At 38.4% G+C, this 26,159-nt stretch overlaps 1 protein-coding gene across 1 annotated transcript in view; it reads right to left on the minus strand.

Annotated features, from left to right (window-relative positions):
• POU6F2 (POU class 6 homeobox 2) overlaps positions 1-26,159 on the minus strand; it is a 623,598-nt gene that overhangs the window by 70,258 nt on the left and 527,181 nt on the right. Inside the window, exon 5 of the mRNA XM_077491628.1 lies at positions 9,232-9,381. Within this exon, the coding sequence (XP_077347754.1) occupies positions 9,232-9,381 (150 nt within the window). The remainder of the gene's footprint in view (positions 1-9,231; positions 9,382-26,159) is intronic.

Below are 26,159 nucleotides of genomic sequence, written 5' to 3' on the forward strand. Positions count from 1 at the left end.
GTTCTAGCCCTGCCCCTAGCAAATCTAAGGGCTCAGGGCATAACTGTAACAGCTTATCTGGGCCATTTGCTACTCATAGAACAGTCCGTAACACGCCTAACCCACAATGTGTTTTGTATGGTAAAGTACTTAGAGTACCTAGGCTGGGTCCTCAATCTAGAGAAATCCTCCTTGCAGCCCCTAAAGAGGCTGGAGTATTTGAGCATGGTCATAGACACAGTCCAAAGCAGAGTGTTCTTACCCAGGTCAAAAGGGCCATAAAGGATTTGGTCCAGATAGTCTCAGCAAAGAGAAAACCCTCTATCCGACTATGTATGAGACTATTGGGGAAGATGGTCGCCTCTTTCAAGGCTGTCACTTACGCCCAGTTTCACTCGAGGTCTTTACAAAACAGCATCCTCTCTACCTGGAACAAGAAGGTTCAAGCTTGAATATTCCAATGTCCCTACCCCCAGGGGTATGCCAGAGCCTCAATTGGTGGTTATTAACCAAGAATCTTCTAAAAGGAAAATCCTTTGTCCCAGTTACTTGGAAACTCGTAACCACAGATGCCAGCCTAATAAGCTGGGGAGCAGTTCTGGAAGAAGTTTCCACCCAGGGAAGATGGTCCAGAGCCAAAAAGCTCTTTCCCATAAACATTCTGGAAATTCTGGAAATACGTTTAGCCCTCAACGTCTGGACTTGTAGACTACAGGATCATCCTGTCCGAATACAGTCTGACAATGCCACGGCTGTGGCTTATATCAATCACCAGGGAGGCACCAGGAGCCTGGATGCCCAAACGGAGGTGAATCACATTTTTCTATGGGCAGAAAGACATATTCCTTGCCTGTCTTCGGTCTTTACTCCAGGGGTAGAACATTTCTAGGCAGATTTTCTAAGCTGCTAGCAGCTGTGTTCAGGAGAATGGTCTCTACACTCCAACATATTTCAGACCATATTTCAAAATTATGCATTTTGTTCAACAATATTGTTATTATAAATCCAGTAGAAAGTCTTTATTTTATACTGCCTCTACTTTTATACATGTTTACCTACAGCTCATTTATGTCAAGAAAATTTTTGTGCGCAAAGTTTGCTAAAAAGATTAAAGGCTATATAAAATAGCATTTTTAAAATTGTTTACTCAGATCTATCATTTATTGGTGGGGTTTTTAGAATGACTGTATATGAATACTTATTTTTCCACCCAGGAGCTAAAGGTGCTGTGTACGGACAGACATGAATGACTGTTAAAGCCAAAATACACCAGCTCCGGCACATGTGTACCAATGTAAAGTCAAAGTTCAATTTTTCTTTTTTACCTGAACACCAATGTAAAGTTAAATATTTGCATTAAGCATTAACACAAGGTTAACTGTTTGTACTTTCACCAATGCAAAGATAGAGTTCTGCACTGAGCACCAATTCAGAGTGAGTTTTGCAATGTGCACAAATGGAAATTTCATTTTGTCACTGAGCACACATGCAAATTCAGTTTTTCTGTCATATTTAGTATGCAATGCTCTCTTATATGTACTAGTGTTTGTATTTTTATATCTACAGTATCTCACAAAAATGAGTACACGCCTCTTATTTTTGTAAATATTTTATTATATCATTTCATGTGACAACACTGCTACAATGTAAAGTAGTGAGTATACAGCTTGTATAACAGTGCAAATTTCCTGTCCCCTCAAAATAACTCAACATACAGCCATTAATGTCAAAACCGCTGGCAACAAAAGTGAGTACACCCCTAAGTAAAAATTTCTAAATTGGGCCCAACTAGCCATTTTCCTTCCCAGGTGTTATGTGACTCATTAGTGTTACAAGGTCTCAGGTGTGACTGGGGAGCAGGTGTGTTAAATTCGGTGTTATCGTTCTCACTCTATCATACTGGTCACTGAAAATTCAACATGCCACCTCATGGCAAAGAGCTCTATGAGGATCTGAAAAAAAATAATTTTTGCTCTACATAAAGATGGCCTAGGCTATAAGAAGATTGCCAAGACCCCGAAACTGAGCTGCAGCAAATAGTCAAACTGAGCTGCTGCAAATAGTCAAACAGACATAAAATAGGGGATATATATATATATATATATATATAACAAAAAGTATATATTTAAGTTAAAATTACCCTATATAGATATGTAATAGGGTAATTTGAACTTAAATATATACTGTTTGCTATATATATATATATATATATATATATATATATATATATATATATATATATATGTCCCCTATGTTATGCCTGTCATCCAAGTGCACTTATCAGTGTGGCCATAATATTAATCCATGATAGACCAGTGCCAAGCTATTATTTGCATGCCACAGTTTGACTATTTGCACACCATATAACTTTTTATATTGTAATCTTTTTTAGATTGTCTTTTACCAATCCATCCCCCTCTCAGTTGTTGCCTATATATGCAGCAACTGTTGCAGCAGTGTGCTGTTTTAACCTACACTGGGATCTGTTGTCCCACAGCGCAGGCATATAAATACCACACTGCTGACACTTCCTTTCCAGGCCTATGGAAGAAGCAGCTGCTCTGAGCATGTAGCCTATCCGCCCATCCAGCACCAACTTGTCTCCTTGTTGGAAGCCCTCCCCTGGAAGTGTTCCATGCCGGTCCCAGCGTCTTCCTGATGGCCACAGGAAGTCCTCTCTGCTGATAATCATCCATCTGCAGCCCCACATCTCTGCAGCCTCACCCGGATTGGGAATTGAGGAAATCTCCATGGACCACTGAATAACAGATGAACCTTTTTATCTTTGTTGTACTGTAAGTGTAATCACACATTGTGTCATTAAAATATACATTTTAATACTGCACTCAGGTGGCACTTCCCTTTTTACTGTCCTCTTGCTTACTACACAGCCAGCTCTCTGAGGACAGCAGCCACCTTTCTGATCAGCCATTATACTTTGTTTTAAACCCCTGAACTGCCAGATAAAATTTTAACCGTTGGACTGCCAGTTTGAGTACCATGGACTTAATACTCCAATATTTGCCATAATTGTCCAGTTATTGCATGCATCTTTCGTATTCCGCTTACAGTTACTACCACATTTATTTGAGCATTGCTGCAGAGGTTGTAGGGGTGGGGAGTCAGAATTTCATTGCTCAGACCATACGCTGCACACTGCATCAAATTAGTCTGCATGGCTGTGATCCCAGAAGCAAGCCTCTTCTAAAGATCATGCACAAGAAAGCCTGTAAACAGTTTGCTGAAGACAAGCAGACTAAGGACATGGATTACTGGAAACATGTCCTGTGGTCTGATGAGACCAAGGTAGACTAAAGCCCCATACACACTATCAGTTTTTCTGCTGAGTTTTTCCATCAGATTTACCAAAACCATATAATATGAGGTCCAACCTTAGGAGTTTCAATGTGTATGCAATCACTACATAGTTTTGGTAAACCTGAAGACAAAAGTCAGCAGAAAATCTGATAGTGTGTATGGGGCTTTATTTGGTTCAGATTGTGTCAAGTGTGTATGGTGTCAACCAGGTGAGGAGTACAAAGACAAATGTGTCTTGCCTACAGTCAAGCATGGGGGTGGGACTATCATGGCCTGGGGCTGCATGAGTGATGGGGAGCTACATTTCATTGAGTGAACCATGAATGCTGACATGTACCGTGACATACTGAAGCAGAGCATGATCCCCTCCCTTCAGAGACTGGGCCACAGGGCAGTATTCCAACATGATAACAACCCCAAACACACCTCCAAAATGACCACTACCTTGCTAAAGAAGTTAAGGGTAAAGGTGATGGACTGACCAAACATGTCTCCAGACCGAAACCCTATTGAGCATCTGTGGGGCATTTTCAAATGGAAGGTGGAGGAGCGCAAGATCTCTTACATCCACCAGCTCCGTGATGTTGTCATGGAGGAGTGGCAACCTGTTAAGCTCTGGTGAACTCCATGCCCAAGAAGATTAGGGCAGTGCTAGAAAATAACTGTGACCACACAAAATATTGACACTTTGGGCCCAATTTGGACATTTTCAGTTAGGGGTGTACTCACTTTTGTTGCCAGTGGTTTAGACATTAATGGCTGTGTGTTGAATTGTTTGGAGGGGACAGTAAATGTACGCTGTTATACAAGCTGTACCCTCACTACTTTACATTGTAGCAGAGTAATTTTTCCAGTGTTGTCACATGAAAAGATATAATAAAATATTTACAAAAATGTATCTCACTTTTGTGAGATACTGTATATATATATATATATATATATATATATATATATATATATATATATATATATGTATATCTATATATTGCCATATCTACAACTCACTGATCACACCAATGTACTATTGTACTATGAAAACTATTTCAGGGGTTCCCTGAGATCTTATGAAGTTTGTGAGGGTTCCTTGAGTATAATATGATAATAACAGCTGCTGTATAATATGCAAATGTCATATGAGGGATGGGAGCACCCAGAACCTGATGTTGGGAGAAAATTATGCCAGGAGCTATTACAGAGCTATTGCCACTTGAGTTCTCTAAAGGTAAAGGAAGTTAGAAGTTAATTCAGCCCACTAGACTTCAAATAAACATAACTTGTAAAGAACTGACCTTTTCAGCAAGGCAGTGACAAGTTCCTTAACTGTGTGCTAAATGCAGTTACCCATAACAACCAGAGTCAAAAAAGAATAAATATGATTGACTGCCAGGGGTTAAACTCACCAACCAGATTACACTCTGACGGTACAGTCATTTTTTAGAGCCATCAACAACTTCATAGTGTAGTTTAAGGACCGGCCTGATTTGTATACAAATTTATTGGGTAGTTTAGGCAAGTCATCATATTACATTGTTTTGGTAAATCTAAAGGAGATTGTGCATTATACAGACAGATTTTAAGGTGCACGTTGCACATTAGTACATTTTGACTATAAAACATTGCAGATTGCACCATCATAATAAATAGAAAAGGCTGGTGCTAATTTATTAAATTGGTAATATTTATCAGAGCAAAGGATAACTTCAAATACTAAAAGGGTTAAGATATATGAGAAAATTACATTTTTTTCCTGAGCCTTATTGGGTATTTAAGCTGAATTTAGCCTGTAGTGTAAATCCCTCCTTTTGTAAACCTTCCCCAAATTTCCTCCCTCAAGGTAATGTTAAGTAGGGTATACATGGACAGATTTTTTTATTTTTTTTATTCAGCCAGCAAGTTAAAAAAAAAAAAACTGACAGATCCCCCGCATCCACAGAAGAGATGTGGATGCAGGGATCTCACCAGCCACATTATTGTATTCTGACAGGGGACACTCCCCTCTGTCAGAATACACAGATTAGCACTGAAGAAGCTGAGCGTATGCTGGGTTTCCAGCAGAACTGCCCAATAGACAGGGGTACACATGTACAGTACTGCAATTGAGCCAGTTTCTGCTATACCAACCTCATTTTGACATGTGAATGCCCAGCTTTTGTTAAGTAAGAAAAGAGAAAATATCAGTTTTTGGGTGGACTATCTTTTTAGACACATAAGATATAGCAAGTGGATTTCTTTGGACCTTTTTTTTTCTAAATAAAAAATATACTTTGGATTATGCCTAAAATAGATAGCATTTTGCAATTAAAAAAGTTATAACTCACTTTTTAAATTATTTAGAAGTGGTATATATAATATTTATGTGTGAGATATACATACAGACATACAGTACATACATACAATATTTAAATATAAAAAAGAAAATATTCATTTCAATTTTTGAATAATTTAATTCTCATCTGAACAGTCTGTAATAGTTGGCAGTCCTGAATAACTGTTCAACATAACTAAATATCACACAAGGCTTTGAAAGGACTTTTTAAGAGCTGCTGTACAAGATGATCGTTTGGTGAAAGGGATTGAAAGACGGGTTAAAGTAGACACTGAAAGGTTATTGTAGAGGGCACATTGTTCATACAATCCTCTTTTAATATGTGCAGTGTGCACCTGCGATAAGATGATTCATTAGATATGGTCTCACTTTGACAAGCTCCATCGTTCAACACCCAAGATGGTGATGGAACAATTCTGTACCCTCCTTATAAATATGACAAGGTCAGCATCTTTTCTGAATGGTGGGTAGAATTGTCTTAGATGTATCTTAGATGTGTCTTTGTTTACGATATCAAAAAAAAAAAAAAAAACGAAAGAAAATACTTTCCATTTATTAAATATCAGAAATGATCAATACTTACAAAATGCAAGATCTGAACTAGCAAACAGCAGTGTTTTAAACATCATGATCAACGTAATGTATGCATTTAAGACACAATTAGAGAAACCCTGTATTATTTGTAAGCAATAAATGCCACATGTTGTTTAAAACAGCTATATTTAAGAAAACCTTGCAAAATGCTTATCCGAGTAGAATGTTTTCTAGCACCGTGTGCAAGAAAAAAGGGTTAAAGCAACAATAGTGGATCTGTGAAAAGGTCAGAATTGGTCTAAGCTGGAAATAAATATAGCATTCCATTTATCTGTTTTTTTTTTTACAAAGCACAAGAGGTCTGACTTATCCCACATTACCACCCCAATCCTCTGTTGTGTCTCATTGGTGCTTAAACATGTTAGACATAACTGACCATATAGAGATTATATGTCCCTAAAAGACCACTGAAATAGAATGGCTTTCTAATGGGATAAGAAGTCAGTCAGGACAGATGGTAAATTTGATCAGTTGATAATGGCAATTGGTTTGGGGTTGACTAAGGTCAACAACAACGCCCTTTAGGATTTATTTTAACCTTTATTTGAATTAAATGAAGAAGAAGAGATATTTCTAAAAACATATCTTTTTCTGTAGTAGAATCTGAGTTAGGTTTATGATTTGTTCATCTACTAAATTCACATTTAATGCATGAGTAAAGATTCCAAGGGACCCCTGAACCTCTTTATTATTGTCTAAGAAAAATTAGGAATAATTAAAAAAGGAGATTTGCATACAGGACACTATATTCTGTTTATAGACCTTTCAATTCAGATTGGGGTCAAGCTTGACCTCTTTAAAACAGTAAGTATCTTTTTTAATGCAAACATTCTGACATTACAAGTAAAAAAAAAAATTGGCACACAATAATACTTGCAAATCAACGTTAACTTTTGCATTATCTATATAGCATTGGGGGTTATTTACGAAAAGGCAACTCCACTTTACACTGCAAGTGCACTTGGAAGTGCAGTCGCTCTAAATCTAAGGGGTAGATCTGAAATGAGAGGAAGCTCTGCTGATTTTATCATCCAATCATGTGCAAGCTAAAATGCTGTTTTTATTGTCCTTGCATGTCCCCCTCAGATCTACAGTGACTGCACTTCTTGCAGTGCAAAGTGGATTTGCCGTTAGTAAATAACGCCCATTGTGTGTTCTTCAATATTAATCAGAGGTAATAACGGAGTGTTTCCATGTGAGGCTAGTGATTTCATAATTACTTAATCGCCCCTGCCAACAACTGCTGATAACAGCCTATGTGTGCATGGACATATAGAATAACATGCTGGAGAGTTTATTGGCTGCAGGAAAAAAATGTCTGAAGCCTAAATCAGCAGCTGTAAATACGTCCAATGTACCTTACTCTTTTATTAGTGACTTGTAGGTGTGCGTTCATACACTATTTTTAATTTGAAATATCAAGGTGCTTGCACTGTTAAAAAAAAAAAAAAAAACATTAGTTCTGCTTTAGGATCCCTTTTTAACCACTTCAGCCCCAGAAGATTTTACCTCCTTCCTGACCAGAGCACTTTTTACAATTTGGCACTGCGTCGTTTTAACTGACAATTGCGCGGTCAACCGATGCTGTACCCAAATAAAATGTGTATTCTTTTTTTCCCACGAATAGAGCTTCCTTTTGGTGATATTTGATCACCTCTGCGGTTTCTAATTTTTGCGCTATAAACAAAAAAAAGAGCGACAATTTTGAAAAATAAATAATCATTTTTGCTATAATAAATATTCCCAAATTATTTTATTTTTTTAAATGTCTTCATCAGTTTAGGCTGATATGTATTCTTCTACATATTTTTGGCTTTCATTTTTTATTTCTCAATAAGCATATATTGATTGGTTTGCCCAAAAGTTATAGCATCAACAAACTATGGGAAAGATTTATGGCATTTTTATTATTTTGTTTTTTTTACTAGAAATGGCGGTGATCTGTGGTTTTTAGCGGTACTGCCACTTTGCAAAGGACAGATCGGACAGTTTTGACACATGTTTGGGACCACTGATCTTTATTCAGCGATTAGTGCTATAAATATGCACTGATTTCTGTATAAATGTCACTGGCAGAGAAGGAGTTAACACTAAAGAGCGATCAAGGGGTTAAATGCGTGTTCCCTCAGTGCATTTTAACTTTATGGGGATTGGACTGACTAGGTGAGGGGTGCCATTCTGCCTCCATAAAAAGACGTGAGGCGATTGGGAACCAGTTAAGCATTTTACCCTGTAAAAAAGCACATTTTCACTATCTCTCCTCAGCAGGAATTTCTCATACTGTAAAATAATGGAAACATGCAAATTACACATAAGCACTTGGCATCGATTTTATTTGCGTGCCTGAGCAATAGCATTTCTATGAACTTGTGGAGCATGCACTTTTCTTATAAAGATAATATTTCATGCTTCTGACTGTGTGAACACTATGTGCCCCAACCTTCCTGCCAAAAATAAAGGATGTCCAAGTGTACATACTATCTTAGTTTCTAATGGCTGGACCTAATCTCACTTCTTCATTCCTTATATTTGCATGAAATTACTTTTTTTTAGCAATTGCAGTTGTTGATCCATGGATGGCCATGTTGCTAACATAATAAACGGTTTTAAACGCCATGCTTACTGTAATGGAAAAATCCTTTGGATAATGAAAATTGTTTTAACAGTCTATTGGTGAATATTTGTGAGTATATGCATGTTTTGTTCTATATCTGAGAACGAGTATCTACATTAAGATTTTAGACAGGTAAATATGAATATTTTTTAGACAATTTACCGACATACTGTAGAGAGTTATGCTAAATTATGGCATTGGAACTCCAAATACAGTGTGTTATACTTCATTTATAGGCAACATCAACTCACTTGTTTTTCAGGTAAAATGCAAAGACAAACATTCAATAGATTTACAAAGTGAAAGAAAACTAAAATTAAGGGCTGTGATAAGGCTATACAAATAATAAGCAATCTAAAATACATTTATAAAAATACTGTATAATATTTATGCTTATTACCTGTCCTTGTGCGTTTGTAACAAGTTGTCCAGTAACACCTTGCAGACTGGATAGTGCATTTCCAAAGGCCTGCGAACTCGCTATTGAGCCCATGGCAGCTGCCGCTGCAGCAGCTACCGCTGCTTGGTTTGCTAAGGGGTTATTAACCATCTAAAAAGCAGAAAGAAATTACACAGTCCTCAGAATTATTCCAAAAATGACAGTAACACATATTCTCTTCTCAAAACGACTTTAAAAATATGTAGATAATATTGTATATATATATATATATATATATATATATATATATATATATATATATATATAGTAATCATAATACTGTGTATATGTTTATATTGCATATTTTATTCTTTAATTTAAAATGTAATACATTATACTGTATATATTGCATATTTTATTCTGTAATTTAAGCCATATATTTAAAACAAAAAAAAAAATACTTCTTTACTATAATTGTCAACTCTTATCAGTGGTTATAATGTGATATGTTCATGATTCATGCTACTCTTAGGAATGAAGAACACCTACCCTGCAAAGAAATTAGCCTCATAACATTTGATTTTTACTGAATTTTCACAGCATTAATGAACTTTCCCAGTTTTACAGGATGTATAGCTTTGGACTTATTTTTTATTTTTTTTAAATACACCCTAATGTGTTCTTTCCTCTTAAAGCTTACAGTAGAGTCAAACTTTTTTAGTTTGTTTTTGTATAAAGTAGTGAAGGATTAGAACCCTTCTCAAGTTTTTTTTTATTGCTGTCTTTGTTCTTACTAAATACATTTGCCCTCTCTATTTGACACAAAATGTATGTTGGGAAATTTAAATTCTTTAAGTTGTCACAAGAACAAAAGATGAAGGGAAGTGTTCCAATGGGGACACTTTCTTAAGGAACATCTCACCTCACTAAAGTTTTTCTCTATTTTCCTGTTGCATATCTAGCACAGAAAGTGCAGGGAAATCTCTCCAATGGGATACAGCAAAAAATAAATTGAGTTTTTTTATTTTTTATCATTCCCTACCCTATACAAATATATACAGCTGTTGTTTCTAAGATGAAACCAAGCAAGTTTCTTCCAAATTAGCACAGGAGCACAATATTTCAGTACTGTTATACATTTAGCTTTTCAGAACTTAAACCTGAACTCCAGGAAACCCAAAAGTACTCCCTTGCAGTGGACTGTAATGCCCTGTACGCACAGTCGGACATTCGGACCACAAAATCCGTAAGATTTTTTTCCAACGCATTCTGAAACTTGTGTTGTATACACACGGTCGGACAAAGTTGTCAGAAAATCCGATCGTTCGGAACGAGGTGATGTACGGTGCGTACGACAGGACTACGTAGAGGCTAGTAGCCAATAGCTTTGGTCTCGTAATTTAATCTGAGCATGCGTGGCACTTTGTCTGTCGGAATTCTCTACAAACCATCGGAAAAAGTCCAATCGGATTTTGTTGTCGGAAAATTTTAGATCCAGCTCTCAAACTTTTTTCATCGGAATTTCCAATGAAAAAAATCAGAGCCCACAACAAGATCCAATTTTCTGGCAACAAGATCCGATCGCACATTTTCCATCAGAAAGACCATGTGTACAGGGCATTAGATTTAACTGCTCATTTCTGTCTAGAGAATTTGGACATACAGATTTACTTACCCAGTTATCTGCTGCTGTGTGCTGCTAGACCTGTCCCTGCACCCTCTTCTCCCTCATGCTCTGGTAGTCTAAGGTCTTCTGACATCATCAAGACTGATTCAGGGTCCATAGCCCTGTATTGGATTTCAGGCTACCAACGAACAGTCCACCACCACCAGAGCTGAGGAAGCAGAGGATTGGGTAAGTAAAAGTGCTTTTACTGTTCCCTACATTAAACAAGAAGTTAATCATAGCAATGGGAGAACTTTGTATGTTTCCTGGAGTTGGGCTTTAATGAATGAATGAATGAAATACTTATATAGCGCACAATGCGAACTGAATCGACTTAATGATCACACAAAAGTTAATGCTCATTCACTTTGTCTAGACACAAGACTTACAGCAGATAGGCATACGTTAATTTACCCTGTACAGGACCTAGGCATGTTAGTGTTTCTTTTTTGTCTAAAGCAAATTAAAAATGCAAGCCAGCTGTGACCATGGACGATGGAAGCATATTTTGGTGCTCTAGCCCTTACTACTGTTGAGAAAAAGTAATGGATTCAAATTCCATGAAGAACTGTATCTACGTGGAAATTACATATTCTTTTTATTTTTATTTTTTTAAGTTTACATGGATTTCCATTAGATGTTCCAGCCTTTTCCCAACAAAAATCTGTTTTTGAAGAAAAAAAATTAAATACAGGAGTTGTGGCGTATTACAATTTTCAGTGTGCATTTGCACATTATAATGATAATGATTTCCATTTGGTTAACATTTTTGGGCTAAGTTTGGTAGAGGGATGTGTTCATATACGGGGGGTTGGAGTAAAGTCGTGTTTTACAGGGAGGTTTGGGGTGGCGCTAGGGTGACTCAAAATACTTAACCCTGAAAAAAATGCAAGCACCATAGGTTGTCTTAGTCAAATACTGTATTTATTGGCATATAACTCACACTTTTTCACCCTGAAAATCGGGGGCAAATAGTATACTGCAATTTGGGCTGCCTAGGAGGGAACAGGGAGGGGGGTGGGAAGAGAGCCGTCAGATTACATACAGCAAGAATCTCCTGTTTATTCAGCGGCCTTTGTAATAGGAAGTCCTGTCTCCTGGGCAGACATTGGACCAGTGTTCTGTCTATCATAGAAGCCAGTCCAGGAGGCGGGACTTTGTATTAAAGAGGCTGTTGAATAAACAGGAGATTCTCGCTGTATATAATCTGACGGCGCCCCCTCCCTGTCCCCTCCGAGGCAGCAGTAATCTAAGGTGAGGCTGCAGGTAGGCGCTGATCAGGCTGCATTCTCAGCAATGGCGAGGCTGCATATGTGCATTGATCGGGCTGCCTTGATGGCAATGGCGAGGCTGCAGATGGGCATTGATCAAGCTGCATTGATGAGCAATTGTGAGGCTGCAGATGAGCATTGATCAAGCTGCATGGATGGGCAATTGTGAGGCTGTAGATGGACATTCATGGGCAATTGTGAGGCCGCAGATGGGCATTGATCAAGCTACATTGATGAGCAATTGTAAAGCTGTAGATGGGCAGTGATGGGCAATTATGAGGCTGCAGATGGGCATTGAGCAAGCTGCATTGATGACCAATTGTGAGGCTGCAGATGGCATTGATCAGGCTGCAGATGGGAAATGGTGAGGGTGCATTGGTGGGCACTGACCCTTATTTTGCTTCAAAGTTCTTTATTTAAAATCTAAGTTTTTTTCCTGAAAGTTCCCTTCTAAAATGAAGGTGCGTGTTATACGCCTGTGCGTGTTATACACCGATAAATACTGTACTAACTTTGTGATGAAATGATAAAAACTTAAACTGATTGTAAACCCTTATTTTTAAATTAAAATAATAAAGAGGTTATACTAATCTGTCACATGCCTCCTCTTCTGGGGTCCCTCACCAGTGCTCTTCACTCCTTCTCTTTTGTGTGTTCGCTTATAGAAAGCCGCTTGTTATGGGAGCACATATTTGAGCTCGCTAGTGAGTAGGGCTGTGTGCATCAATGTATATGACATGCCCTTTTTCATTATTTTCATTATGACGGTTAGTTATAGATGTTTTGCTATGGGAAATAGTAACTTAAAAAGTTAATTTCAGGAGCTGAGGTTTACTAATAGATTCAGAGGTTCATATAACATTTTAAACATGGTTATTTAGTATTTGGCTTTCACAATTAAAAAAAGTTGCAAATGTAATTAATGTGTTTTTGGCCCTTTTGCACACTATGAGAATCAGACATTTCTGACATTTTGCTGATCAATACTCAGCATATGTTTAGGCATCTGTGTGCACAGGCACATTGACAACAATGGGCTGCATTTAGATAAAAGTAAATGCATGCATGCCTGAAAACTGACCATTTCCAGGCAGCAGTGTGCAAGAGCCTCTGGGCTTGTGATATTAGTTTGGTTTGACCCCATATTATAAGGTTTTGGTAAATCTGAAGGAAAAACGCAGCAGAAAACTGATAGTGTGTATGGGGCTTTAGGTGGTATGCAACTAGCAATTTGAACAAATATTAAGGGCAAAAGTTGTCATAAACAAATTGTAATTAAAGGAGACGTTATTTTAAGGAAAGATGCTTCCACACGCCCAAAACAGGAGTCATCCAATTCACAATAATATTGGCAACCAGATGAAAATTCAGCAGTATCTTTGCTTTATTTCATCATAAGGAGTAAAAAGTTCCAATGGAAAGACATGGACTGATGCATTTTCACCTGGTTGCCAACTCCATTGTGGCTTGGATAATACTTTATTGTGCCTATTAAGGAAGTAGTAATATACTGTACTGTTTTGACTTAAGCAGGAATGAATGCTGACTGGCTGCTTTTGGTTACAACACTTGAAGTGACCTTGTCTGTCAGTTTGAACATTTAAAATCAAAAGTCCTGCCTAAAAGCAAACATCACAGGTCGCTCATTATTACTTTTATTAAGTGTGTCTCCCTGAATTATTTTCTCTGTTATTATGAACATGACTTGCCATGTATCACTGTCATCCCCCTATTCAAACTGAACACTTCAATGCCTTAACAGCATTCTATTTTGGCAGGACTCGGGTAGGTGTGTTTAGAAGCCAGGAAAATCAGATTTCTTAGAACAAAGCAACAATAAATCAGACAGGCAGACACAGAAATTACTTCTGATATATATAGATAAGAGCGAGTGTCTTATAGGTGCCTGATCGGAGACAATGCATTCACTGGACTTAAAAGTGTGTTTCAATCCACAAAAAAAAGGCTATATTCAAGACATTTTCCCTCACTTACTATTCCATTGACAATGTATTGTCAGGCAGGAAGTGAGAGAAAACCTACAATAGGTAGAAACCTAAAACTTTAAGGTCTTTTTTCACACAGGTGGCATTGTTAACCACTTCCTGAGAAGTGATCTATGGTGGATCACTTTTTAGAGTTGGCTGCTACATGTGTACAAACCCCGCTGCCTTCCATGTTAGGTTTTGGGTGGGCAGTTGGGGGGAAGTCAGCTGTGTGAAAGAGGCCTAACAGGTGTTTTAACCTTTCCTTACTCTACTTAAAAAGCATTTTTATTTCTGCCCATCTTGCTGTTAAAGATTACCCCTCACTTCCTGTTTGGTAAAATGTTGTCAGCAGGACAGAAGGTCAGGGGAAGGCTCTCTAACAATACCCTGGATAGCAGTAAAAACCCTATAGCATTTCAAGCTCTTAAAAGGGTTGTAAAGGTAAATAAAATAAGTAAATAAATAACAAACATGTCTATACTTACCTATTCTGTGCAATGGAATTACACAGAGCGGGGGCGGGAACCTCCTCTTTTCTGGACTCCTGACAGCACTCCTGGCCCCTCCTCTCTGGCCAGTGGCTTTCCATGGGGGCACTCGTGCATGCTCGAGTCTCTATGCCGCTTTCTTTGACATAAGCAGCAGGACTCGGCTTGCCCCCCACTTCCTCGTTATTGGCTTTGATTGACAGCACTGGGAGCCAATAGCTCCCGGTGCCCTAGAAAAGTCAGTGAGATTCAGAAGTGAGGGGAGAAAAGATCTGTAGACATGCAGGGCCTTGGGTCAAATGAGGTCTCAGATAAATAAAGGGGGACTTAGGGGGCGATGCTGACAACTAAACATTTTTTACCTTAATGCAAGGGATGCATTAAGGTAAAAAATGTTTAGGCTTTACAAACCCTTTAACTACTGCAAATCTCAGAAAAAAATAAAAAAGATTTGGCTTAAGATTAAGTTATAACATATTGCCTCCCTCTCTCTGTGACAAATCCAACGGGACCTTGGGTTCAAAGCAGGTAGACGGATGTAGATTGCACACAAGGAGATGCCATAAACCTGTCTTTACTATTATTTCGGTTTAACAAGTGAGTATTAAGGCCCATACACACGATCAGACTTTTTGACAACAAAAATGCAAATTAGCTGTTTTAAGGCAACATTTGATCGTGTGTACACTCCATCGGACAAACTTTTTCGGTTTTCATCAGACTTTTGTTGGCTGTGTGAATGGACAAACTTTCTGGCAACAAAAGTCTGATGGAGCAAAGTCTGATCGTGTGTACAGAAAACCATAGGACTTTTGTACAAAGTACAAACACACATGCTCAGAACCAATGCAAAAGATCAGACAATAAAACAGAAGCTGACTGAAGGTGGCGGTAAAGAGGAGAAAAAACACGTGATTTGGTGAAAGTTGGCTGAAAAAGTCCTGCCGTGTATATGCAATACAAGTTCTCGGCCGACGCCCTTTGTACAAAAATCCGATCGTATGTACAAAGTCCGATCGTGAGTATGAGGCTTTAGCTTGTCTCCTACATGAACATTGGTATACCTGGAACAATAGGCCCAGAATGATAACTGGGATGCAATTTCCAGACTGTATCTTGGAGTATCTGTTTAGTAAACTGGGTCAAAGCAGAGATAATATAAAAACTGGTGTCTTACACTGTTCCCATATTCTGTTTGGCTGTCAAACCTGTAGTTACACCAAATACCAGGAGCAAAAACTCTTGCAAAGTAAGTGAGGAACATAATATTTCAGTGGGTTAGCAGCACCTTAATTCTTATTACAGTATGAATAATCTGGAAGTGAGTGATTTGGAGCGAAGGTTGAGTTTTGCAGGAGAAAGGCACATTTTATACCATATCAGCTCTCTTGATCAACTAATCATTTTAAAAGAAAGGTTCTACAAAAGGGCAAAGGTTAACTCAAAACTTTGCATTTCCTTTCCATTATAAAAATGAGGAAGAATCTAGTTTGTTGTAAAATGAGTTTAAAAATGTAATATCTGCAAAGAAACATGATAATACTTACCTTTCTTAACTTTCCTGCTGCAGATATCCACTCCGCTGCAGAGTAAACTTTAGCTATAGTCTCTTTTGATCCACAAAGCACTCAATGATTACTCCCACTGACCTTCAAGTTATCTCAGGATACAGTAGTGATGTTGTGTAGGTCAGTGGGAGCAAGCATTGAGGGCTGCGGAGGACACAGGAGATTGACACTCCTGTAAGTGTCGGAACCAGAAGACTTCATTCAGGGAATATTGTTCAGCAGAGCACTGTTCTGTGGTACAATCAGCAAGAGATATGTATGTTTATGCATCTTTGCAGGTACCACATTGTTAGATTAACTTTGAGTAAGCAAGTAGATGCAAGGATAAAACAGATTCTTTACCTTTTTCTAGGTTTAAAATATCTGCTATTTTAAAACAAATCTAATTCCAAACGAAACACAGTTATACTATTTTATATCTAGTAAGATTTTATAATTTTTAAGATGCAAGTATAGTATATGGGCCAACATATCGTATAAATGCCAAATATATCAGGCGTGTCCTCTTTCATGATTTAGGGTACTTTCTTGAAAATGATAAAAAATAGAAAGTATTATCAGTTTTGCCTTTCAGGAAGAACTGTCATACATAGTTTGATGTCCAACTAATGGGCCTGTATTCTACACAGTAGGGATTTGTTTTTTTACCTCCCTTAGGAGATAACTACTGTCTTTGAACACTTTCCTTTCTTTCAAGAGACCTTTTGAATTTTCTTTTTAATGTGAAGCACTTACATTTTTTCTCCTGCACAGGTCATGAATCCTGTGTAAAAGGGAAGGAGTAGCTTCTTTGTAGACTAAAGAACCATGCTTTTGTTAGGGCCAATCTGAAACTGCATGAGTATGTGTTTTCAAAGAAAAACATTTCACAGGTCTTTCTATAATGAAAATAGAGATGAAACTGCACTGGCCATCTTTTGATTGATTGCTATTCACCTCCCAAACATGGCTTTATTTTGCTTTACGGTATGCCATTGGTAGGCCTGCAATGAGCATCTGCTATGATTCTTAGAAGTAAAACAGAATATTGCGTTCATATCACCCTTAAAAATGAATACATACTGTAACTTAAAGAGGATCACTAGGCTCCTTTAGAAAAAATAAAAGTCAGCCGCACAAATACTGTAGCTGTGAACTTTTAATATTAGCCCTTGCCTGTCAGGAATACAGTGGTGTCCTCACCCGAGCCGATTTTTTAATCGGCTATTGGGTGCTGGCACCACCATCATGCCTAAGGCAAACCAGCACTGAAAACTTGTGGGTTCCCAACCAGTTGCCTACTGTGCATGCACGAAACGCACTTTGTGAATGGGGTGGCTGCGGGGGAAAGAACTGAGTTGGAAGTGGGAGCTGGTACCTGTCAAAACTGGTAAAAGTAGACTATAGAACTAAAACAAAAGAATCCACTTTAAAAGCAACTGTTAAGCCCTGTACACACAGTCGGAGAATCTGTCGGAATGCGTCTTATCGGACAGTGTCGTCAGATAATCCGACTGTGTGTGGTACGCATCGGACTGATTCCGTCCGAATCTCCGTCCGACCCAATTTTCCAACATGTCGGAAATATTTCCTGACCAACTGGGCAGGTCGGACCTAATCCGATCATGTGTATAGCATTTTGATCGGACCAAGTGCCACGCATGCTCAGATCAAATTCCTACATCAAAGCTATTGGCTACTAGCCTGAATGTAGTCCCATCATAACGAAATTACGTCATCACGTTCTGAAAGATCGGATTTTTCGCCAACTTGGCCCGACCGTGTGTATGCAACAGTTTCGGACACAATCCGTCGGACTAAATCCGTCGGGCAAAATCCGACGGATTTGGTTGGCAGAATTTCCGACCGTGTGTACAGGGGCTTAGGAATAGTGTACTTCTGTTTGTGCATCTAACTATTGAACCCTAAGTTGTGTAGTGCATAGTGGTTCTACGTTAAATATAGGCAGGTGTAAAGAAGGATTGAGCCTTACTTTAATACTGACAGCCAACTTCAACATATAGATATAAGTGACGTGCCATGCGACTATGGGGGTTATCTACGAAAGGCAAATCCAAGTGCAAACTACAAGTGCAAAGTGCACTTGAAATTGCACTGAAAGTGCACTTGGAAGTGCATTCACTGTAGATCCGAGAGGGACATGCAAGGAAAATAAAAAACAGAATTTTAGCTTACACACGATTGTAAGATAAAATCAGCAGACCTTTTGCTCATTTCAGATCTACCCCTCATATTTTCAGTGCAATTTCAAGGGCACTTTGCACTTGTAGTTTGCACTTGTAATGCAAAGTGGATTTGGTTTTTGTAAATAACCCCCAATGTATACATATCTGTTTACCCTACAGTCAGTGTTTCTAAAATGTGCCCAATTGGCACATAAACCTTTATATTCTTTCTACCTCTCTTTGAAAGGAAGGGCGGTTCAATCACCAGCCATAGAATTTTTTTACTTCTCTATTGTGATAGCTAAGTTTAAAAGCAACCTGTACTGAGAGGCTGCCATGGATAACCTCTTCTAAAAAGGGCAGTTGTCTGGTTTACTATGGCATCAATACTTTCTGAGAGACGCATAACTAGCATGCTAGAGTTATTAACATTTCAACAATTTTTTTTTGCTGTGCATGAACCAAGTCATTTGAGGCAGAGAATGTACTTTAATAATTGACGTTGCATTCATCTAAAATAGGTGTGTTTTTGCAAATGATGTATTGCTAACATAATGCTAATCTTAATTAACCACTTTACATTTTTTTTTTGCACACATGTTAAAATCCACATTTTAGGCCTGAAGATTAGTTAAAACCCAAAAACAAGGTATATTCTCTGAAAAGCAGAGACCATGAGAATATAAAGGTAGTAGTTGCAATTTTTAATGCTGCATGATATTAGCTTGAATGTTTATCAAATCCAAATCTCAGTAAAAAATGCACCAAGTCAATTTTAGTGAACCCAAACAAAATGAATTTTTTTGCTAAAATATAGAAAATACGCTTTTTTTTTAAATTAAATCTCTAATGAACATTGCAAACCTTAAAAGTGTGCACAAACAGTAAAAAAAACTTCAGTACCCAAAATTGCCCATAGGTGATGCTTTAAAAGTCTTTACAGGCTATCATTTTAGAGTTAACCATAAGTGAATGTCCTAAAATTATTGCTCACACTCTAACAAGCATAATGATACCTAATATATGTAATTTAATTGCTGTTTTTCTATGCAGGCACACCCACCCTACATGCTTTTGTACATATGTGCATGTACATTACATTAATGTGCATTATATATTACTTTAAATTTTAAAACTTTTTTTTACACTTCATTGCTATTACATAAGATAGATCTCCCTCTGTTCCACCTGCAACACCCATTAGGCCTGCCCCGGGCCCAAAAAAACGGACAGAATGGAGATAGTGTTTGGGTGGGGGGTAAGGCCTTTGGGGGTGTGTCTTTGCACCCTTCCAAATCACTTGAAACAGAAAGTTGACTAGGTAATTTTTTGCGATACAGCACTGCGCTACTTAACTGACAATTGTGCTGTCCGTTGCGACACTGTTCCCAAATTGGGCCCCTAACTGACACTGTTGACACTTTTTTATGAACCAGTGACACTAATGCAATGATCAGTGCTAAATAATGCACTCTCACTGTACTAATGACACTGGCAGGGAAGGGGGCAATGAAAGGGTTAAGTGTGCTACTAGAGAGTGCTTTTTAACTGCGTGGGGGATGGCTTAACTGGAGGTAGACAGAGATCTGTGTTTCTGCTTAGCAGAAACACAAGATCTCCATCTTCCTCTCTGACAGAACGAAAATCTGCCCTGTTTACATAGGCAGATCTCCGTTCTGCTTCTCCTGTCAAGGATCGGTGGGTCCGGGAAAACAACGCATCCGTTGGACTCGCTGATTGTCCAAACACAGCGGGAGTGGGACGCCTGCGATGGGTGCCCCAGACCCTGTGCACAAAATCAGTACCATATTAGTATACCTGTGTGGGGCAGTCCTTAAGTGGTTAATGGACGTATTGCCACCTGCTAAAAAAAAGTCAGGAGTGTGTTTAGAACAGTGTTTTTTCGAACATTTTTTAGGCAGCCTTCATCCACACGCCAGCTTGTATACAATTTTGGGATTTTTAGGCATTTTGCCAAGGCAAGAAGAAACCTCAAGGCAACCTGGTTGAAATAGGATGGGTTAGAAGCTACTAGACACCAATTTTAAATGACACAGGTAGACTAGTAGGTGCATACTAGCTCATTATGCCTTTTCTCTTGCAGGTGTAAAAAAAAAAAGTCAGCGGGTTTACTTTCGCTTTAAATCTTGAGTCAACATACAGAGTTCATATTCATACAAGGTAAATAGTGCAGGTATAAAGTGTATGTAAAAAGCACAGGGACTGGGTAGCAAATGCTGCAAATGGTGTTTTGAAATCATTTCACAGGATACCACAATTAAAGTGATTGTAAAGTAATTTTTTTTTAATAAAAATCATGGTATATTTACCTATTCAGTAGAATTAACAAAGAAATCATGTTTCATTTTAGATGTAATGGGTCCTTCCCTAGTACAAATTAAAACATCGGTCCCTTTTTATTGGAAGGTGCAGTTTCATCAATACATTCTCAAGATAATAAAGTGGACCTTCATTCATTTTTTCAACTTTCCATCTATTAAATCCTCTGCCCTTGTTGTTTTAACTTTAGTTAGTAAAATATTTTTTTCTGCCAGTAAATACCTTATACAGCCCTCTTCCTGTTTCTAGTCTGGTCATTATCCTAGGCTTATGACATCATGCACAGCTCTCTCTCTCTCACTCTCCTCAGAGTTTGCCAGGAAGGGAGGTGGGATGAGTCATAAGAGGTCCAATCAGAGCTACAGGGCTGCAGAGCTGGAGGTGTGCCTCTGTGTGTCTCCGTAAATCCAGGAAGTGAGCAGGCAGAAGCTTCAACTTCCCACAGTTAAAGTGGTTGCAGCCAGACTCAGTGGAGGGAGATTTCTGAAGCATATTTGCCAAGTACAGAATCACAGTATATAAAAAATAATATGCAAAGTGGTTGTAAGGAAGCTTCAAAATGGCAAAGATGATTTTATTACAAATTATGTGAGCAGACTGCAGTTCCTCTTTAATGTAATTGCTGAAAATGAAATTTGTATAGGACATAGTTGTGTTTTGTGAAAACAGTTATGTACATTGTCCTGATATTTTTATGAATTTAAGGATTATTTTGACAAAGATCTGAGCCTTTATGGCAATCCTAAAACCCAAAGCTAAAGGGAAGGCAATATCATTTTACATAGACATCGAGACAATTTATTGTATAGCTCTAGCAATAGCAATGGGGTTGAAGAAGAAGTATACAAAAGTAGAGTATAAACGTAATGTCTGAAAAAAACATTTTTTTTCAAGCATACAGAATTGGTAGCAAGAAGAAACAAGCTTATTGTAAATGTGGAAGCCAACGTATTTGACACACGGAGGTTGATTTACTAGAGACAAATCCACTGCAGTCGCTGTAGATCTGAGGGAAAACTCTGAAATGAGGGGAAGCTCTGCTGATCTTATCATCCAATGGACAAGCAAATATATATAAGCAAACATGTTGTTTTTTTATTTTCCTTGAATGTCCCCCACAGATCTACAGCGACTGCACTTCCAAGTGCACTTGTAGTGCAAAGTGTATTTGCCTTTATTAATAAACTCCAATGTGCACACAAAGCAATTGTAAATGTCCTACCAGTACCGATGGGGTATGTGGAAAATATCTGGTTGCTTTGAAATGCTGCCCAAAATGTTTGTATTGAGAGGTGTATCTTGAATGTTTTTCAGAGGGACTCATTCTGACATATTGTACTTCCATGACTTTCTCATCACTGGGCTGATTTGTTCATGTGTATGGATTTAGCCAAATTTGAAGTGAATAACAAACCCTATTGAAATCTATAGGACTAAATATTGTCAATGACCTCATGTCTCCCAGGATGCTCCATGCTGTGTTTACATTCCCACATTTCCAGGAATCTGTTTCTTAGTGGTATAAGTGCATCAAATAAAGATCGGCAAGGGGTGGGTTGTCATGATTGACACAGATTACAACAGGTGAAAGTAATACTTTTGTTGTAGTGTCTGTATTTTATTTTCAATGAAATTACTTTTTAAAGGGGTCTGTGTGTTTATTTACAGTTTACTCTGAAATAGAGTAATGAGGGGTACTAATTTATAACATACAAATGTTTCTGGGGGGGGGGGGTTGGATATCTGGAGCCCTCTTTTTAAAAAGGGGCTTTCAGGCTCTGATAGGTTGTCACCCAGAAACACCAATACATCTTTTGAGGGACAGGATGTGGGGACGAGGCCCTTGTCTCTTTAACATTATGACCAGTGGCAGCTGGTGCTCAATTATTTGGGGGGGTGGCCCATGCCCCCCCCAGCCAGCCACACACCCCCCTGGCGCTCACTTAATTGATCGCTGATTCCCCCCAGAGCTCAATCGCTCACCTGGCACCCACCAAGCCCCCTGCCAACCCCCGATCTTACCTCATCCAGGTCGCCGCTTTGGTGGATTCCCCCCTGCATCTTCTCCTGAGTCCTGGCAGTCACTTCTCCTCCTGGCCAATCAGGATTTAGGACTCCTGGCCAATCGAGTCAAAGGGCCCGCTTCTGGAAACCCATGCTGGGTACCTGGATAAGGGCCTAGTTTGAATCATAAGGGAGGCTGTTTTCCTTCTTGATTTAATTTTCACTTTGAAAGACCTATAACATAGTTTTTCCTAAAATGCATCATTAAAGCTTGTTTTGTAGGTATTTGTGTTTTTGCAAATGTAGACTTTGAATCCACCTAAAAAGGCCCTCACTTTACTGAATGGTCTGTGTTAAATATTTGTTTAGCATTAACATGTGCCCCTTGGCATTGCCCAGATTATCATGCCTGTTTTGACTATTGCTTGTCTGTAACCTTAAAAAGGTCCATAATTGATTGACTACATTTGCCCACCATGGACCTTAAATGGGGTCCACAACAACTTCAGTGAACTTCAGTACTCTAAGAAAAAATGAATAGCCGGGGAACATAAAATATCGGAAAAGCTTATAAAAGAAAACACATTCAAACCAAAGTAACATTTATTAAATGTTTATTGTAAGCCAAAGAAAAACCAAAAGACCTAACTGCCCTTTGACGTTGGCCATGGACAGTTTTACCCACACACATTTGGATATTTTGAGAACTGTTGATATATATATAGGAGGCTCTGGTCTATCAGAGAAACTATTATGCGCCAACTACATGGAGGACAGGAATGGGGAGGTTCCTGATCTCTCATCCAAAAGGGTGTTTATTAAGACTTTAATGCCATTAGTCTATTGAATCCACAATATATCCATTTTCTAGAGACAGGTCTTGCAGATGACATCAAAATGGCTTCCTCCAGGAACCAAAAGCAATACCATATCCTAAATAGACAGATCATCTGTGACACCAGCTTCCAGACTGTGCTAACAGGCTTGCCAAAGTACATGCTAGGATGTCAACACAGTAAGATGTCACAGGCCTTAAAAGGAACATAAGCAGATTTTAAATGAGTATGTAGCAATGTAATTTAACAAATCCAATATCTATAAATGTGTGTGTATATATATATATATATATATATATATATATATATATATATATACTGTATACATATATACTGTATACATATATCGCACATGAGAGAGAGAGAGCGAGAGATCTCAGAAGCAAATATGAAAGGGAGCACATTAGAGAGAGTGTGAGAGACAGAGAGAAAGAAAGAGACAGATATTGATACAGCAGGGGGGATCTTTTCGGGATCACATAAGACAAATACATAATGTGACTTCAACATTGCTAGGTAATGGGTTAGGTCAAATTATAACATGAAATTCTTGCAAACAAAGCATATGTGTAAAGAAGTTGTCAGTCAGTTCTTTCCTCACCAGGCATCCAAGCTCTGTGCTCTGGGTTGTTGAGACAGATACCTAACACTCATTTTGCTCCCTCTTTTCAGTCAGCAACCATGATTGTTGTTTTTCTGTGCAGAGATTATGAAGCATACAGCAGGCAAAAATAATCCTGGAAGACTTCCTAGGTGAGTAGTGCATCTTAGACCCACGCCTGGCCAAGTAGAGAAATTGGGATTTGAGGAGACCGATTGCGGTCTCCACAACTGCCAGGGTTCTCTTAAAGGCCTTATAGTAGTGATGTTCAGCTGAAGCTTGGGAGTGTCTGTTCAGAACCTTATAAGCAGCATATAGCCTGCATCCCCTAGAATGGAAATAAAAATATTGATTATTAATTAACGCATATTAGGGCCACGTCTTAACCATTCCCCACCACCACCAATACCACCCAAAAAAAGAGCTTTACATTTGCGGGACATGTTCCAAACATAATGCTAAAATGCATGGATTTAGTCACAGTGAAAACTGTTTAAATCTATTTTCTTACACTAAGCTAAGTGAGCATTCATTCCACTAGGTAAACAGTAACTCTATATTGCCTTGTAGTTACAATGAAAAGCTTTTGACATCTTAAATAATCTTTACACAAATCTCCTCTTTATTATGTGTAAGCCCAACAAGCCAGCCATAGGGCATTTGTCCTTTAAATTGTCCTGCCTGAACACACATGCACCAATTACACATGTTGGATTGGATGGAATAGTGTCTTTATTCAACCTTACCAACTATGAAATTTCTGAAAAAAATCTATGCTGTGAAGAATGCAAACATGACATGACCCTGGAAAACCTGAACGCACACGCATTATTCTCTGTCTGATTCCACATAAGAGATTGGACTGATTGTGATTTCAGAAGTGAACTTTTCTGTCTCTGGGAAGACTTCCCATGGGTTAAAAGTCATCTTGATGTGCCTGCACTCATGACCTGTCCATGCAAATTGGAAGAATTGGGACACAAGGTCATGGCATCAGTGACCTGCATAAGCACCCTGCACATGGCTGGTTAGCTTAGTTTGCAGACTATTCCATAGGTAGTTTGGAAGATGCTGTGACCCAAAAAATAAAGTGTCCCTAGCAACTTCACCACTCTGGAACTGTCTGCGTGCAATGATGAGCTTGATCTTTTTCTACATTAAGTTTTACAGGTGCATAATAGCTTCATTGCTCAGCCAGAATCTGTAATAAATATTCTGCATCGTAGAAAAACATTTTCAATGGACAACAACATAAGGATGGTGTACTTAACGAAGAGAAGGACTGGCAATGTTATCATTATTCACAACCAGAGCAGCATTAGCTGCTGCTAACCCCAAAAGGATATGTGCCAAAATGTCATCTGCCATTGTGAGCCACACATGTGCCTATATACTGTTATGTGTTTCTTTTATCACCTTTCACCCCAGGTAGAACCAAAATAAGAACAAGCGCTCTGTGGCACCACAGAAATGCACACATCCTAGGTAAAAAATATACTGAACTTTTCATTTATAGGAAACAAAAAAGAAAATTATCAATTTTCTTGCATAATGCTACAGTTTCCTTTTTCTATTATTGTATGAATTCTTAATTCCTCAAATCCACAAGCTATATCCTGTCAATTGTTAAATTGTCAAACGATGAAACAGATACAGCTAACTAGGGTGCAAAGCATATTGGTAATTATCTCATACATTAATAAACTAAGCAGCATGGCCCTTTAGAAAGCAAACTCATTGCACTTTTCTTCTTTCTACCAGCTGAAAAGCTAAGATAGTCAGACATACCAAGAAAACAAGCGAACCAAAATTAAAAACAATATGCCACCAAAAAATACAGAAAAAAGGGGCAGCTGTTAACACAATAAATGAAAGAGGTCCTCTCTAAATGAAAACTTTAGAAGTTAGGCCAGTGGAGGTTTGGTCCAGGCAAGCAGTTGGTTATTATGAATGTGACTATACAACACCAACTCAGGGCCCTCAAAAAGTCCATCCTTTGAACCCAGGGGAGGGACCATGAAG

This window comes from Lithobates pipiens, unplaced genomic scaffold, assembly GCF_037356315.1.
Source record: "Lithobates pipiens isolate NorthernLeopardFrog02 unplaced genomic scaffold, aLitPip1_a1.2 Scaffold_19, whole genome shotgun sequence".
Classification (NCBI taxonomy): Eukaryota; Metazoa; Chordata; class Amphibia; order Anura; family Ranidae; genus Lithobates; species Lithobates pipiens.